This window comes from Podarcis raffonei, chromosome 14 (assembly GCF_027172205.1).
Source record: "Podarcis raffonei isolate rPodRaf1 chromosome 14, rPodRaf1.pri, whole genome shotgun sequence".
NCBI lineage: Eukaryota > Metazoa > Chordata > Lepidosauria > Squamata > Lacertidae > Podarcis > Podarcis raffonei.
The window spans coordinates 10,371,806-10,388,557 of NC_070615.1; the positions used below are offsets into that span (position 1 = coordinate 10,371,806).

The window sequence follows — 16,752 nt, forward strand, 5'->3', positions numbered from 1 at the left end:
CTCTTTCTGTAGGTCTTCTTCGTGTTCTCCCAAGAATTTGTCTTTATCACTCACTGTCTTTATTCTTCTTTTCTTCCCCTTGTATTTGAAAGACAAGCCTTGGGGAAACTCCCACCTGAATAGTATGTAGTTCCTTTTCAGCAGTGTCACCAAGTCCTTGTAATGACCTCTTGCATCCAAAATACTTTTGGGAATGTCTTTAAAAATCTCAATGTGGAAATCTTCAATTCGAAGGGTTGTTTGATAGTGCAGGTTCAATATTTTGTCTCTCTCCTCCTTTGATCTTAAAGTTATCAAGCAATCTCTGGGTCTATTCTTCCTCTGCCTTATTCCCAGCCTAAATGCACTCTCTATCTTAAATTCTTCCTTATTCAGCTCCTGCTTCCAAAAGTCAGAAAATTCTTTTGTCAAGTAATCCACCAAATTGTCTCCTTCCTTTTCCGGCACAAGTCTGATCCTTAAATTTTTCTCCTTGCGTTGCATATCCTGCATAGAGAGTGCCAGCTCATACTCATCCAATTTCCTGTACACCGGTGGAAATTTTTCCTCGGCAGCCGTTGCAATTTCCTTAGCTTCCTCAGCTATCTTTCGTGTTGTGGATGAATCTTCCAGTAATTTCCCAATTGCTTCTGCATTGGAGTTCACCTTATTCCCGAGGTCAGTTATGCTTTTAGTATTTAAATCAATTTTCCCAGAGATTTCTTCAATTTTCTTATTTGTTTCAGCACCTTGCTTCTTTAGTTCCTCCAAAGAGTCATTTATTTTCCCCAATGCCTTTGCAAATGCTTCTTCTGAAGACATTATTTTCACTTTTGCCTTTGTGACAGCTGCAGTTCCGGAAGCCCCTGATATAGAGGCCCTTCTTTGCATAGAAAGATCGACTTTGTATTGTCTACCAGATCTCAGAGTTGTTTCTTGTGAGTCCTCTTTCTGTTTACCATCTGCCATAACAAAGTCTTTCACTCAAGGTCATTCCCACACTCTTAAGCTGTCAAAAAAAAAATTCTCAGGTTTTAAGCTCCACTTGTTGCTGAAACTATTCACAAGTCCTCTAGAGGGCGTAAAGTCAATTCTTTAACTTCAAATTGTTCCCACACCTTCCAAAAAACAAAAGCCCTCCTAGTCCCTTTCTTTGTAAAAGATCCAAATCAATAGTATCCTGCAGATAACTTACTGTGCAACAAAATAAGATGTTTCAAGTTGAGAGTAGCCAAAGTCCATATTACAGTTACTTTTTAACCTTATTGTAGCGACAATCCTTAGCCGGTTCCTTTTCTCCGGCAGTCCGACCCCCAGGTAAAGGAGCAGCGGTAAACAGTTCAATTTCTTTTAAAACAGGCAGGAAATCACTTTAAAGTCTTCTTCCCCCCCCCCCTCCTGCCTTCGGGGGAGGGAGTTCTTTGCTTGGTGATGGATTTCTTTAGTTCGCAAAACTCTCCTGTCAAAAAGTTACAGCTTAAATGCCTTTCGCTTTGATCTTGCTACAGAACGGAAAGCAGACTTCCTTTTTGATGCTTATCCGTCTCGGTGCCCAATTTCTTTAGTTTTAACGTCCAATTATGTTTTAAAGCTCAATCCTACTCACGGAAAGTTGCTCTTTTTAGTCCAAATTCACCGGAAGAAGTCAGCGCTCTCCGCTAATGGCGACGCGGCTTTGCTTCGCAGGCTGGGTGAAAGCAACTCTCAGCACCGCTCCATACACCCTCCGCTGATCCGTAGCCTTTAAAAAGGCTATTTCACAACGTCGGGGGGGCGCAAAGGTGCCCGCCGAGTCTCCAGCTCACAGGCTACGCGCCTGTGATTTTTGGGGGTCCTCGCTCCGCCGTGGCTGCAGGACCCGAACCCACGAAGCAGATCTCTCCCGGAGCTCCGGGAGAAATCCGCCATTAAGCGCTGGCGCTAACCGGAAGTCCACACATCTTTTTTCAAACCCACTCAACCCCTAGTGACAAGCTTCTTTAGAACTGCAGACATTCTTTGACAATTAATTCAGATACTGTATTCTTCCAGCTGCATCTCTGAAGGGGTATTTGGAAATTATAAAAGAGAATATAATTGATGTGATTACAATACTTTCACAAATACCTAAAAGGAGATTTGTGTAACACAGGAACCCCTTTTAATTTAATAAATGTTCATAATAAAAAACTCTGGCTCTACTGATCAGAGTCTCTGGTCAACTCCCAAGACCAGAAGAGAGCAATGGGGGCCTAGAACAGTTCAAAGGTTGCTTCCATGTATTTTATAGTGTCCCAGTTCTGCAGTCTACCTCATCACCCAGATTTAAGATACACTTTTGAGGATTTCTGAATTGTAAATCTGTGTGCCTTGGGTGATGAATGCTGAAGGGTAATAGAGACCTCTCTTACCCCAACTTGTCCCATGTTTGTTGCTTATCCCTAGAGATCAATTTATCTTTGCAACAAAGAAAAAATATGAACTAACATGAGGATGCCATGGGCTCTCTCCAAGAGTTTGCTGTTAGTTGAATTCACAAATATCCCATCTTTGTCGAGGAAACTGCTTTGGCTGGAGAGTCTGCTCTGTCGCACGCCCATCTTGCTGTTCCAACCAACTCCATACATATCACTGCAATGTGGGAAACAAATACACTTTATTGCTTAGATTTCACAAAGAATATACCAGGGTGTTGTTGTTTTTTGTAAAAAGGTAACTTTTCCAAAGTCACAATTTCATATGTAAAGCTCTTGCTCTAGCAGTCACACTTATCACACAATCTGACTTACCGCTGACTTTTCTCATTGATAGTGTTAACTCCCTGCAGATCTGAAAGTGGTGTTCTGGGACGTTTGCGGGCAATACCTGTGGCAGCATATCAACAAAAAAATTAACATTCTATTTAGCATTAGATAAATTCTCTGCACCAGCTTGGGAGGGGAAAAAATCAGACTGCAACATGTGCTGAAAATGGTACATGCTGGGAACTGGGGGAGGGGGGAGGGAGAAAAGAACCATAAACGAGGAGCCATGGCTGGTAATAATGGTATATTTGACTTAAGCTCTTAAAATAAAGAAAAGATGTCCTAAACTTGTTTGCCACAAAATTTACTTGTAATCCTACAGATAAAGCCGTATTTTAAATATATTTTTTAAAAGATGCACATCTCTATATCCAAGAAACAACACAGAGGGGAAAGCTTTTATAGGAGGAAAATATTGCAACTAGGAGCCACACCTCCAATAAGATTATTATCTGTAAAAGTTCTTTTCTAGTCAGCTGCTTTCTCCTTCTTATAAAAGTAGAACAATGCAGACCATATGAACACCACAAATTTGTGCAGAAGTAAGCCTCTGGATTCTATTAATAGCTTAACTGGAAATCTTTCTTATATACTGTGCTTGGACAACCTCCAACCTGGTAGCAGAGCTACCAGGAACAAAGTTCACTATTTTGGTCTGGGTATTTTCTTTTAAAAAGCCCAGAATTATGGTTCAATACATTTTACTGAATACAAGATACACTTCTTAGCTGTTCCATCTTAAAAGCTACTGCCTCTATTGCAAAGCATACTATGCAGAATTTAACACAAACATGGCTTGCCTTAAGTGGGTCTGAAAGTCTCATCTGAAATGCAAAACTATGGGGGCTCTAACCTGCATTATTAACCCTAACATAGGTATTCAGAGATGGTGCAGCACAGTGGACAAGAAATGAATCAGGAAATTCTTGGTTCCAATTTCCCTCCTCCACCATGTCATAACAAATCAGATACAGAACTGACCTAATCTACAGGGTTTTCTAAGGATTAGCTGATAATGTATATTCAGCATTTAGAACACTCAGTATCCTCAAACTGGATTTATAAAGAGAGTCAACTGGCAGATGAGATTGGTTTAACAATTTTGGAACCTTTGAACCCAATCATCTGGTATGGAATGACCCCAAATTTTAGGTAACTAGATTTGCAAAATAAATTTACTGGTTTGTTCCCCTTTGATATATCCTTGTGTAAGGGAAGTACAAAAAAAATAAGATATTATACACCCCCACACACTTGGCTAGAAGTCAAGCCAAGACTTATTGCTTTTAATAAGGCCACAAATATCCTAATTAGCAAAAAAAACCACAAAAAACTGAGCAAATAATAATAAATCTTTCAGTCATAGTATACCCATAGGACATGAAAAGATTACTGAAGAGATAAATAAATATTAATAAATTAAGGTGATTCAATAAGCTAAAGCTCTATCTTGATGACGAGATTTGAAGGTGAGCAGTCTTACTGTGTTTGGCAAGAATCACTCATGCAATGTAATCTTCTCTGGGCCTAGCCATTTTCAAAACATTAAATTAGCATTTGTAAACTTTATTATTTCTTCCGTGACCACTGAATTTTCTTAAGAGCTGCTAGTGAGGCCCTTTTGTCAACAACTATGCATAAATTGCATCATTCATGATTTAAGAGCAACGAGGGATAATATTTATTCAGTTTATTAGCCACCTTATACAAAGCGTCTCTAGGTCACTTACATATACAAATTAAAATAAACATTAGGTTTTAACCATAAAATATTCCCCCCCCCCAAAAAGCAGTAAGCGTGATTATTACTCTCTCAAAAGCCTGGGAGGTGGTTAGTGCCGCACAAGCAGGCATCCCTTGAAATAGCATCCCATAAATTAGAGGCCACAACTAAATATCCCCTCTCCCTTGCTGCCACCCTCTGATCCTCTCTCACATGATCTTCAAGTGAAGGGAGGTATTCCATTTGGTATCAGGGTCCTGAGCTGTATAGGCCCTTTTATGTTAAAACCAGCACTTTTGAGCCAGACTCAGAAACACAAGAGTATGTGCCAGAACCAGTGTTATATGTGCAGACTGCTTCATAATATGCTACTGTAATGTTCTGAAAATAAGTGGTCCCCTGTGGGGGAAGAGAAGCATTCAACTATATTAACAGAAAGCAATAAATGCCATCCCCTAAGGATTTGTATTGCACCCACTGCTACGTAACTGATTCATAAGGACCTAGAGTCATGGAATAAGGAGTGAAGTCTGCAGAAGTTTGCAAATTGTTCAGGACAGAAGAATCCCAAGCAGACCACGGATGTATAACCAAATAATTTGCAAAGTAAAAGTTATAGCAGTGTGCCCCTAACTACTACTTTTGTGTTTTTATATTGTTAACTGCCCCGTGGTGCTTGGATGAAGGGTGGTATATAAATCAATCAATCAATCAATCAATCAATAATACTTGGTGACCAGTTATCTGTAAAATCATACAATGCCTTCCAAACCTGATTAGAAATTCACAGAAGCAAGAGTTGTAAGTTTCTCCTCACTGTGTGACCCAGCACACAGATGGCTGGCCTAACAAGTGGTTACACACACACTGTGGCAAAGCTATAGCTTGGTAAATCTGCATTCTCCCCATGGAAAGCTCCAAATAGGACGAATGGGCAACAAAATGGCTATTGAGATGCAGTGTAAGAGCAAACTGATAAAGACAGCCAGTATCTTAATATATTTATCTAAAACCTATTGTGCAACTTCATTTGAAACACTTGTGTGTAGTTCTGGTCACCTTAAGAAAGGATAATGTAGAGCTTGAAAAAGCAAAGGGCAACTAAAGTAACTGAGGAGTTGAAGCACTTTTTCCCTAATGGGAAAAGGCGGAAGTATCCGATACTTTTTGAATTAGAAGCAAGATCAGGGAAGGAAACAGTAAAGACTTAAAATTATGAATGATGTTGAAAATAGGGAGACATTTTTTCTTCCTCTCTCTATGCTGGAACTCGAGCTAACCCAATGAACTTGATTAGCACAAGACTCAGGACAAACACAGTTTCACACAAAACGTAAAACACTTTATGGATTTTGTTAGCAACAGCAAAGAGTACTAGCTGATACTTTTTTAAAAATAAAAAAGATGGGGGAAATTCATTGGGCCTAATCAACAACTATTGCCCTTGACTAGATGGAGCTAGATGCGGAGGACAAAGAGATAAATACCAGATGCTGAGGACAAACAGGAGAAGACGGTTGACTTCAGGCTTCCCACACGCATTTGGTTTGATGCTGCTGGAAACAGAATGCAGGCCTGGATGGACCTTTTGTCCAGCAGAGCAGTTCCTACGCTGCTCCATCCAAAACTGATTTCAGAGCACGCTTTTACCATTTTTTCTTGTTAATTATATATTCTTATATTCAAACACAATGGGGAAAATCCATGTAATGCAAGACTCATGCAACTTCTTCAACTCAGTTCATATCACACCATCCGTTCAGCTCTTCTTATAGGTTAACACCATCCACACCCCTTGCAGAGGGAACACCAACCTTTGTGGGGGATGGCACTCCAAAAGATACGCAACATATACATGAGGCAAAGGCATTTCCTTTATTAAGATTAGCAGCGATGTGGCGTCTCTATAAGCCATTACAGCACAAATGCAAAAATGGAGGTCTATGAAGGCACAAGGTTTCAGTCTTCCTTGAAACCCAACACACTGAAAAGCTGAATCAATTCTGTCCAAGTAGTCAGGCAAACATTGAAAAGAAGCTTTTTTAAAAAAATATCTCCTGTTTCAAGAGTCTGAAATGGTGATGCACCTGATCATTAAGGTGGAATGGTTACTGCATATGCAAAGCTGTTTAATGAGCAAGTTAGCATCAAGGTACCCTTCAGTAGGCTCCCAATGTAATTGTAACACTGAAACACCATGCGCTACTCTTTATGGCAGAGGGTGTTATGTTTCATGCTGCTAGACCCCTGCTCCTCCCACAACAGAAATCCAGCCATCATTAGTATCAAAGGCAAACGGGCCTGGTTTTCATGCAGGACTAGTTCATTATGTAACAAACGGAAGTGAGGAGAAGGAAATGGAGACCAAGTGCATATCTATTCTCTTCTATGAAGGAAATCCTCCAAAGGCAGAACAGTTATTCTACATTGCACTAGAGTTCTCAAAAAGTGGAGGGTTTTCTTTTTAAAAAAGATGTATATACATTTATATCCACATGTAGACACTACTATATAAAAAAAGAGGGCACCAGAATTTGGTGGAATCCTGCCAAAAAAAAAAAAATCTAACTAGAATAAATACAGATTAGATTATTCCTCTGTCTAAAGGCTGTCACTAATGAAAAGCTTTTAACTAAAATCTTGGGATACCTAGGAGATATAATCAACAGTTTCTTCGGTAAAATGGCTCCATGCCTTAATCAGGCTTATATACTGGGAAAATCTTTATGACTGAGGTAAAAACAGGATTCAGAGCATCCACTCAAACCTCTAGGGCCCATCCTGCCTATAAATTCCCAAGAAAAGGGCACTAAGATCCCTCCTACGTTTTAACAGGTCTTGTCATTCAAGATGCCTTCAAGGTCTGCATTACAAGGTTCCAAGCATGGTTGCCCACCCTTGCTACTAAGAATGCTCCTGGTTTCCATTTCCTGCTGTGTGTGAGTGTCATGTCAGAGAGATGGTGGGGTATGGCGCCTTACTGTACTTCTCCTCCTTGCATCTCTGCAGGATCTCTAAGCTCCTCTGATGAACTGGGTGATGGAGAAAGCTAAAACTATCCACACTTTTCAAAACCGCATCATCATGCCCTTGGGAAGCAAAACAAAAACATGGAGAAAAGAGAAAGATTACATAAGCAGAAACCAACGAAGAGTCAAGAACAGTGCGGACAACTGCCTTATTGACACAGAATAGTTCAAAAGTGATGGGTGCTTTCTGCCTACGGACAGTAATTTCACCGTTTCTAGCAATTCTGAGGAGTGCACAAGACAGAGATGAACTGATCTTTTACTGGATCGTTGTAAGGCAAGTTGCTGGGTTTGGGGCAACTTCCCTTCGTTTTTTGAAAAGATAAAGCTGCAGCCAAAATAATGAATTATAAATTGGAATCGACAATGAAACAGCACTGCATTTTATAATGCATGGCCATGATATGTGTTAACAATTTTATCATAGCATTTTCATAAAATAGCATGACATTTCTATGTTTAATGGGATTAATGAGCTCACTTACCCATTAGCAATTAGGATCACATTTTCCAAAGGGCATTGCCTAATGCATCATTTTAAATAAGCTGTTCTGATTATTATAAATATGTGTATCTGATGTGGGCTGTGAATTATTTCCAGATTAGGTATAGCCTGCTGAAATGCGGAATTCAAAACAAATCATAACAATTATTGCTTTTATGTGGCTCTTAGGGCTTTAATCTTGAAAACAGAAAACTATCATCCATGTCTCCAATAATTCTAATTATTACTTATCTTGTACTTTCAGTCTTGCAGAAATCCTGCATCAGATATGCCAGATTCTGCATGTGGACTCTCATAATGAAGGACAGGCCTACATAATTTATTCTAGGTGCTCTCTTTGTTACAGTTTTTTTGCTTTCAAGCATCATGAGTTATTATTTGTGTTGGGCGTGATTCATATTACTGTTGCTACAACATAATCAGGAAGATAAAGACTAAACGGCAGTGCCTCTTACGTTTGTAACCGAACATCAGAAAGGCTCAAGTCTTGCACTGTAACATTTGGGAACTGCTTTCTAGAGGCAGATCTTGAGATGGTTCACCACAAGGTGCTTGTTGAGGGTATTGTTTTGAGTGATTATTACAGTTCACCTCTCATATGCAGGCACAAAAGACACCAAAATAACTTTCTGTATGAACAACTTGTGAGGAATCGTTAGCAGATATGCCACAAGGTTTAGTTCATAGTTAAGCCAAGGGAGATTTGAAGTTTGTATAGTTTAAGTTTGCCCAAGACTTTTCTGCTGAAGAAACAGAGACATTCGAGTGATGTCACAAAGTTGTACTTGTGCAAAAATAACAATTCATGAAACTATCATGTGATTGGACCATCAAATATGTTTTTCTGGAAGTGAGGCTATTTAAAATCTGGCTTCAAATTACCAAAATTGCTAAGTTACTCAGTTACCACTGAGTATCCTGAGCTTGTTGAATCAGTCTCTGTGCTTATTTCTGCAATACAGGTTTTTTCAGCAATGACAGCTATGAAGACAGTAGCAAGCTATCTATCAATACTGATCTCAGACTATTTCTGACAACTATCAAACATTGCATTGACCTACTTGTTGGAAAAATGCAAAGTCAGCCATCCTACTGATGATGCTTGCCATAATGAACTTTTTCATTAATTATATTTGACACTGCCTGTTTAATCACCTGTTTTTAGAATAACTTTCATAGTTTATGAATTAATAGCCTGCAATCAGCTGACTGGTGTTCTTAGATTCCCATTAAAAATAAAACACTGTGAATAACTGCAAGTACTATAAATATTTCAACAAATTCTACACAGTGAGGGTTATTAAGTAAATTTTTGCTTGGATGCCTCAAATAATGGTTATTAGATGGGCAAACTTGCAATTAAAACACATGAAATTGACAGCTGCTGAAGACCTTAGGTCCAAAATTCATGTGACAACAAATCAATAGACCATCCTAACAAGCAAATTTGGAATTGTGGGTTGCAATACCAAAAAGCTTAGGGACAACCGCTCTAACAGCCCACATCATATAACTTCCCTGCAAACTTTGTAGAAGCAAATCAGGATGAATGTTCAACAAACAAGTTGTCTGGAAGCGACCTTGATGGTGAAATGGAATGAAAGACTGACCGAAGGAATGGATTAAACTGAATAAATTTCAGAACAGCTGCAGTCTAGATGTGGACAGACCACAAAAATGTTCATTTTAAACTGGATGCTGCATATTTATTCTATGATCTTGACTGGGCACTCTACCTCACATTATACCATTTTAACTACTAGCTTTGTTTCACCACCAATAGCCAGGAGAAATGGTTACATAATAGGGATTATACTGACAGTAACATGGGATAGCTAAATGCAACACAAACATAGCTCAAAACAGAAAGAGTTGCCAGATACTTAAAACAGTCTCGTGTAACAGAGAAGGGTGGCTATTTAACTTTGCAGCATATTCCTAACACAAATGATTAAGATAGAGGATGAACCAAGAACTACAGCAAAATTTGATACAGGACCACTAACATTACAGGGAAATTACAATGGTGGAAATAGATTCTTTGCCTGAAATTTTCTACATCATCTAAATATTACAATTTAAAAAGCCAGGGTTTGCATTCATAATGATTTCACAGGCCCACTTGAATGTGGATCATTTTTATGTGAGATATATTAATCAATTTTGAGTGTGGAATGCAAATCTTTCTTCACTAAAATTTGAAATACAAACTTTGAAAATGTGATGTTTGTTTTTTACTTTCAGTTATCAGGATGAAAGTTTGCTACTATAAATGTAGAAGGGCTACAGTATCACTTGCTGAGTCTGGAGAAGAAAAGCACAAACTGTAGACTCTAGAAACTTAACAGATGTATTTGAAAAGCTAAACTACATAAACAGAAGTACAAAAAAGCTACAGAAGAAAACACTGCAAATAAATATTAACTTCAAGTTAATGCACAGCACCGATATTCAACATCACTGGCACGGAAAGAACAAAATAAAGTGATTTAAAACAAACGAGACATAGGCATGAGATACTTTCCATATGTACCATAAATGTAACTGTAGAAGCTTTCTCAGACAATATTTCCTATTGCTTTCTGACTGTCCATGAGATGTTCCACACACCTGTAGATAAAAGCTACCCTTGTAAAGAACAGCAGTATATGATTAAGGAAGTATATCTGATGTTGATGTGGAATGCTCACATCAGGAGTTCAAGCTATACCAGGTGCAAGAAACTAAAAAGCCCTGACTATTCCACTTAACGCTTTTAGATATTCTCCATGGTACATTTGTAACAATTAAAAACAGATGAACTACAAGGGTCCAAAGTTTAATTTTTCACACCATCATTGCCTCCAACTAGATTTGAGTTGGCTAGAAAATTTACCACTATTTCGCTGGAAAATGCCCCCTCTGAAAGCTGCTTTTCTTAGTGGAAGCTACTCCCCCCCCCCCAGTACAAATCAATATGACTAATCTGACCCAATAATCCTTCCCACCCACCCATGCAAGCAGCAGCTACTCCTATCATTATACATTTGTAACATGTAGTTTGGCCAGAACGAAAACCTTTTAGCATCTGCAAAAATGTATTTTCATTTGTCCAAAAGGAAAGCTCTTATTCCCCTCTCCCCGTGAGTTTCCCATTTTTAGGAATAAGATCACAGCAATCTGCATTATGTGTGTTTAATTCTTAAAAATAATAAAAGCTGCAAGAGACTGACACAGTTAACACTCTGGATATTTGTGAAAGCAGGTTAGATTTTGTTTCTCGCATGACATCCCCCCTCCCTGCCAAAAAATGAAAGAAGAGCAAACATGGAAAGCCTGTATACCATCACATATGAGTATATTTTTGCCAATACAGTGGTACCTCGCAAGACGAATGCCTCGCAAGACGGAAAACTCGCAAGACGAAAGGGTTTTTTGTTTTTTGAGCTGCTTCGCAAGACGATTTTCCCTATGGGCTTGCTTCGCAAGACGGAAACGTCTTGCAAGTTTGTTTCCTTTTTCTTAACACCGTTAATACAGTTGTGACTTGACTTCGAGGAGCAACTCATAGCATGGTGTGGTAGCCTTTTTTGAGGTTTTTGAAGACTTTGGTGATTTTTGAAGCTTTTCCAAAACTTTTCCGACACCGTGCTTCGCAAGACGAAAAAAATCGCAAGACGACAAAACTCGCGAAACGAATTAATTTCCTCTTGCGAGGCACCACTGTATAGCTTCTCAGCATATGCACTCACAGCAAAACACACATTTGTGTCATATATAACTGTAGTGAAAGCATCCACCATCCTACATGAAAACAATACCTTGTGCAATAGCCCAAATTCTTGCTCTTCTAGCTAGGTAGTTGATAGACAAGTTAGTACCTGTGCCACAAAATCTGCATTTTAGCAACAGTGGTTTCTTGAATAAACTGACTGGTAGCCATGATACACTTGGAAGGGCTGAGCATACGAAAATTATTGTGAAATAGACTAGAACATCAGGCACAATTCCATTATTCTATTTCTAAATTAGCAGCAGCCAGATTTTACTATAACATTTGTAAGCATACTTGCAAAACTAATATCCTGAGTAACTTGCAATTAAGTGCCAAATATTTTTTTAATGCTCTTTAGTACAAATGCTTACAAATTATAATACGTAACAGCATTAGAATATGTTCAATGTGAATCTCCCCAAAGACGATCTATTACACATTTGTTTTGAGCTAATTGTTTTCAGTTTTGAAAAGAAAAAGGCCCCCAAAATGCAGACATGAGAGAAACAAGGACAAGCCTCACAAAATACTGTTCACACCTTAAGCAAAATATCCTCAAATATACAAGGCTACAGATTCAGAGTTCATTAGAATGTAGTTTTTTTGGGGGAAAGGGGTTGAGGTTGGGTTATAAAAAGATTTTAAGGAGAACCAGGACAAGGAGATTATAGCCCAGTTCACAGTAACCAGCAGGCCCCAAACAAACAGCCTGGGAGAAATTAATTTTGTTATGATTAAATGCAAAAGGACTTTTAAAATGACCTTTATTTTATAAATGTTAATAGAGGGGTGACTAACTTTTTTCAAACCAAGGGCCCCATGCTAGTGGCGGGCATGGCCAATGTATGCACACACAGACAGAAATGCACCACATACACTCACCAGACATGCCATCACATAGCACCTCTGTTGCACACGGCATTTCCAGCCCTCCCCATTCTGGTGCTGGAGTGCTAGTGGCTGGAATAAACTGCATTTTACTTTGCCCAGATCATTCTGGGCAAAGTGAAATGACAGCATTTACAGTGATTCCCACACCAGTGCTAGAACGGTGGGGAAATGCTGTCTTTTACTCTTAAAGAGCAGGAAGAGGGCTTTGTTTTCTATAGTAGTAGTGTGGTGCTGTGGTACTAAGACTGGAAATAAAATTCATCTACCTATTCTTTAGGAATCATCTCTAAATGTTCTATGCATTCAGACTTTGCCAACAACAACAACAACAACAACAGGCTCAGTTAAAACTATCAGGTATGTTTAATCAACTTTAAGACCTATGCACTATCAAAAGCTCACACAATAGTTTGTCCTAAACTATTAAGATCCATCTTATTTTTGTATTCATGGGATCATGAGGTTCATCTTTTATGTGCCACAAGCTTTGGGGGAGGGGGGCATAACAGATGTAAAGCATATAAAACCTTGATTTCCTATAATGCAAGATCTGAAATTGGAGACTAGCCCTTAAAGACACAGCACACACCTTTGAGAGGTTATGAAGATAGTTACAGTATACAACACCTACCAGTTTTCTTCTCAATGTGCCGCCTTCCTGCCTCCCTAAATGCAACTACACCTCTGAAGAAAGCTCTGAGGACCGCCCAACGAAACACAGCAACAGGATCAATTCCTATCATTCCACAAATAAAGGCACTCTTGCTGCTTCTTAGGAGAGCGACAATGTCTGGTCGCATATGATCTGTATTTTTCTCCCGGAAATCCTAAAGAGGAAAGAAATGAAATACAGTGTTCAGCAAGTCCTGAAGTAGCAGAGTACAAGTTTTCAGGGCAAAAGGTTTTGGGTTCAATCTCTGACATCTTCAGGTAAGCCTGGGAAAGATTCCTACATGAAACCCTGGATATAGCCACTGCTTATCAGTGTACGACAACTCTGAGCTAGATGAACTAGTAGCCTGACTTGGTATAAGGCAACTTCCTATGTTCCTAAAACATTTGATTTCTACAATAGTCAGGGCAATAATATATGCTCAATAGTATGCTGTACATCTGGTAAATGCATCTGTTAAAGCTGCTTGGCCGCATAAGGTTCTAAGACATTCCTCAAGCTTAGCATTATTCTCTAGCACTTTTTGAAGCATTTACAAATTAGATGAAATATGCATTGTCACCGCTGCTAACATTGCCTAAGAAAGCAATCAAACTTGGGAAATATGAAAAGGATCATGGAATGACAAGAATGCAATGGAATCTCACTTATGGTCTTGCACTTCCCTATAATAACTGTATAATAATTTCAAACTCAAGACAATGTACACATGTTCTTCATGTGATCTGTTTGTGCACATGAACATGATAAGCTTTTCCTACTGCAGGTGGGCTGTGCTAGAATAACTGATATTTTCATTTAAAAATTAGGCCATACACATGCTCACATTCAGGTGCATTAAGTTCCATTCAAATCAATGGAACTTATATGCAGGTAACTATGGTTAAATGTCAGCTTCAACTGGGATAAAAAGGAAAAACAAAATAGGTGATTATGTTAAAGTGCATATATTCTTGATTCAATCCACCAAGTTCCAATATTGGCACAAATACAGGAAGAGAAAAAGTAAAAGTGCAGATTCAAAACTTATAGTACTGAAGTTGAAATCCCCATTTTACAGGTGATAAACCATCTGTCATGTATGTTTTAGTTGCGATTCCTGCATTGCAGGGGGTTGGACTAGATGGCCCTCAAGGTCCCTTTCAACTCTACAATTCTATGGTTCTATGATAAGGATCACTTAATTCAACAACAAGAGCCTCTAAAGGCATTATTATGGCTTTCAAATATTAAAAGCAAGAGTTGCATCTATTTTTAGAGAAAACGTTAGCAGTGAACAATGTACAGACCTTCACACCATATTTAACTTTTCCAGCATAGTGTTTTATGATGAAAGCAGGTTCCATTACAGCTGGAAATTCAATGTAGAGGTTCCCTTCATGTTGACGCTTAAACTTGTCTAATAGCGTTTGATTTGTGGCTTGTGGGAAACTGAATGAAGAGAAGAGAATGTTTTTAGTTGATGATTTTAATACATGTATTTTTACAAGACATACGGATATATTCAGTTCCCAAATCATTAGATAATTAGATAATTAGTAAAACAGCAACATGTCTATAGAGCTAAAATTGATTGGTTTTTCACTCTCCTTTTCCAGCACACAGGCACTAAGCATCTACAGGCTGCTTAGTAGGGAGACAAAACAGTAGCGGCTTGATCAGCATATTCGCATCACAGCAAAAACTACACTCATATCATGCTTCAAACAAATTGGATATTTAAATTGTGTTTTCATGCAGGAAAAGAGTATTGTGTGAAGAGGGCGTTATTGCTTAAGTGTTTATTGTTTTTCTCTCCTCCTTTCAGTAAATGGTATACAGTAGCAAAAAAGAAACAAACAGACCAATAACAGGAAAAAACAAACAACAGAACAATCAGCATAATGCTTGGTCACACACAGTGTATGTATATCAAAATTCAGAAAAAAATGAAGAGTAACGCAGAAAGAAAGAGGGGGGTTGGCACCATAGTCAATAGCATAAAATGAAGATGTTCGCTTACTCCTTCTCGGGCAGGCAGCTTTGAGGGCAGTCCCCGGCCCTCCTCTGTGAACCAGCCTATTGAAGGCAAGATTGTCCCCTTGCCGCCAAATTGGCAAATGGTGGCAGGAATCAGAGGGCGTTCCCCTGGGTGCAGTGCCAACTGACCAATAGTGGCGCTTGGCACCACGCCCAGGGCAGGGATAAATTCCTGGCCTGCGGGGCCTTTTGGCCTCTCTCTCACCACGCCGGTTCTTCCTTATGGAAGCTGCAATTGTCTTAAGCGGTGCTTTCCTCCAGACACAATCTAAGATCTGAACCACAAGATCAGCCTTCCACCCTCCCTTGAGATCATGAACACTGAGAAGCGTATCATAAATCACTGGTGCTATCTCCATTTTTCTGATCTGTTTGTTGTGGACACTCCTGCTCAAACAGTGTGGTAGCTCTGTGGGTATTTGGGTCACTGTCCAACTTTCTAGCAAAACTGAGAACTTGCAGAGCATGCAGTCAATTTGGGATTGCACTTGGGACTGGGGCTAGCCAGCCTCTCCAGTGAGAACTGCATGTCCTAGAAAGAACTCCTTTTTTGGTTTTTTAGCATCACTTCAGCAAGGGGAAAACAATCCATTCATGCACCAAAACTGTCTAATAACTGGGGTGCCAACTTGAATAAAACAGGGGGGGGGAGGTAAGCCCTGCCCCACATAATTGATCACAGGATGTGGCACACTATTTGAATGGCACTGTCCATCAACTTTAGAAAGGCCTGGCCCCCTCAACTATTTTATTGGGGTGGGTGGGATGAAGAGACCTTGGTCCCTAGGAGTTGGCTCCTATGCTAATAATCACTTTCAATTGCAACTTATTTAATTGACTTTCAACACAGAATTTTCTCTTGGGACCCCATCAGCTATTATAGTCTGTGCACACTGGTCCTCAGTATACATCCCTGCCTATACTGACTAGTCCCTATTATGATTGTAGCAAAACCACGAGTGGGGCACAGACATATTTTCCTGCTTTGATGACCACAAAGTTTTAATTGTGAAATGAACAACAAACAAAAACCCTTTCAGGAAAAGGCTATTTTCATGTCCATCAAGTCTCACAGAAAAGTTGAACTCTTTTAGATGCAAGAAAGGAAACTACTGTATGCCATACTTGATGACTCAAGTATGAGTTGATAGGAATGGGAAATTGGGGGAATACTGGAAGGATAATGACATAAAGAGAGTGTGTGCTGAGTAATGCATATCTCCAGAACACATTTCCAAGATTGATTCTCCTGCTATCCTATCACAATGGAATAGATTATATCATCTAAGCTATATAAATATTGTAACTTGTTATAGGAATTCTAAGGTCTCATATATATATATAAATCATGTGTTCATAAATGTACAAGGCAAACACACATGCATAAGTATAGTGT

The 16,752-nt window shown here is 39.1% G+C and overlaps 1 protein-coding gene across 6 annotated transcripts in view; it reads right to left on the reverse strand.

Annotated features, from left to right (window-relative positions):
* Positions 1-16,752, reverse strand: part of MYO9A (myosin IXA) — a 183,915-nt gene that overhangs the window by 88,779 nt on the left and 78,384 nt on the right. For all 6 annotated transcript variants that reach the window (XM_053364314.1, XM_053364312.1, XM_053364310.1 and 3 more), the window contains 5 exons: positions 14,627-14,768; positions 13,296-13,491; positions 7,467-7,574; positions 2,748-2,823; positions 2,446-2,589 (listed from right to left, as the gene is read on the reverse strand). In XM_053364314.1, the coding sequence (XP_053220289.1) occupies positions 2,446-2,589; positions 2,748-2,823; positions 7,467-7,574; positions 13,296-13,491; positions 14,627-14,768 (666 nt within the window). The remainder of the gene's footprint in view (positions 1-2,445; positions 2,590-2,747; positions 2,824-7,466; positions 7,575-13,295; positions 13,492-14,626; positions 14,769-16,752) is intronic.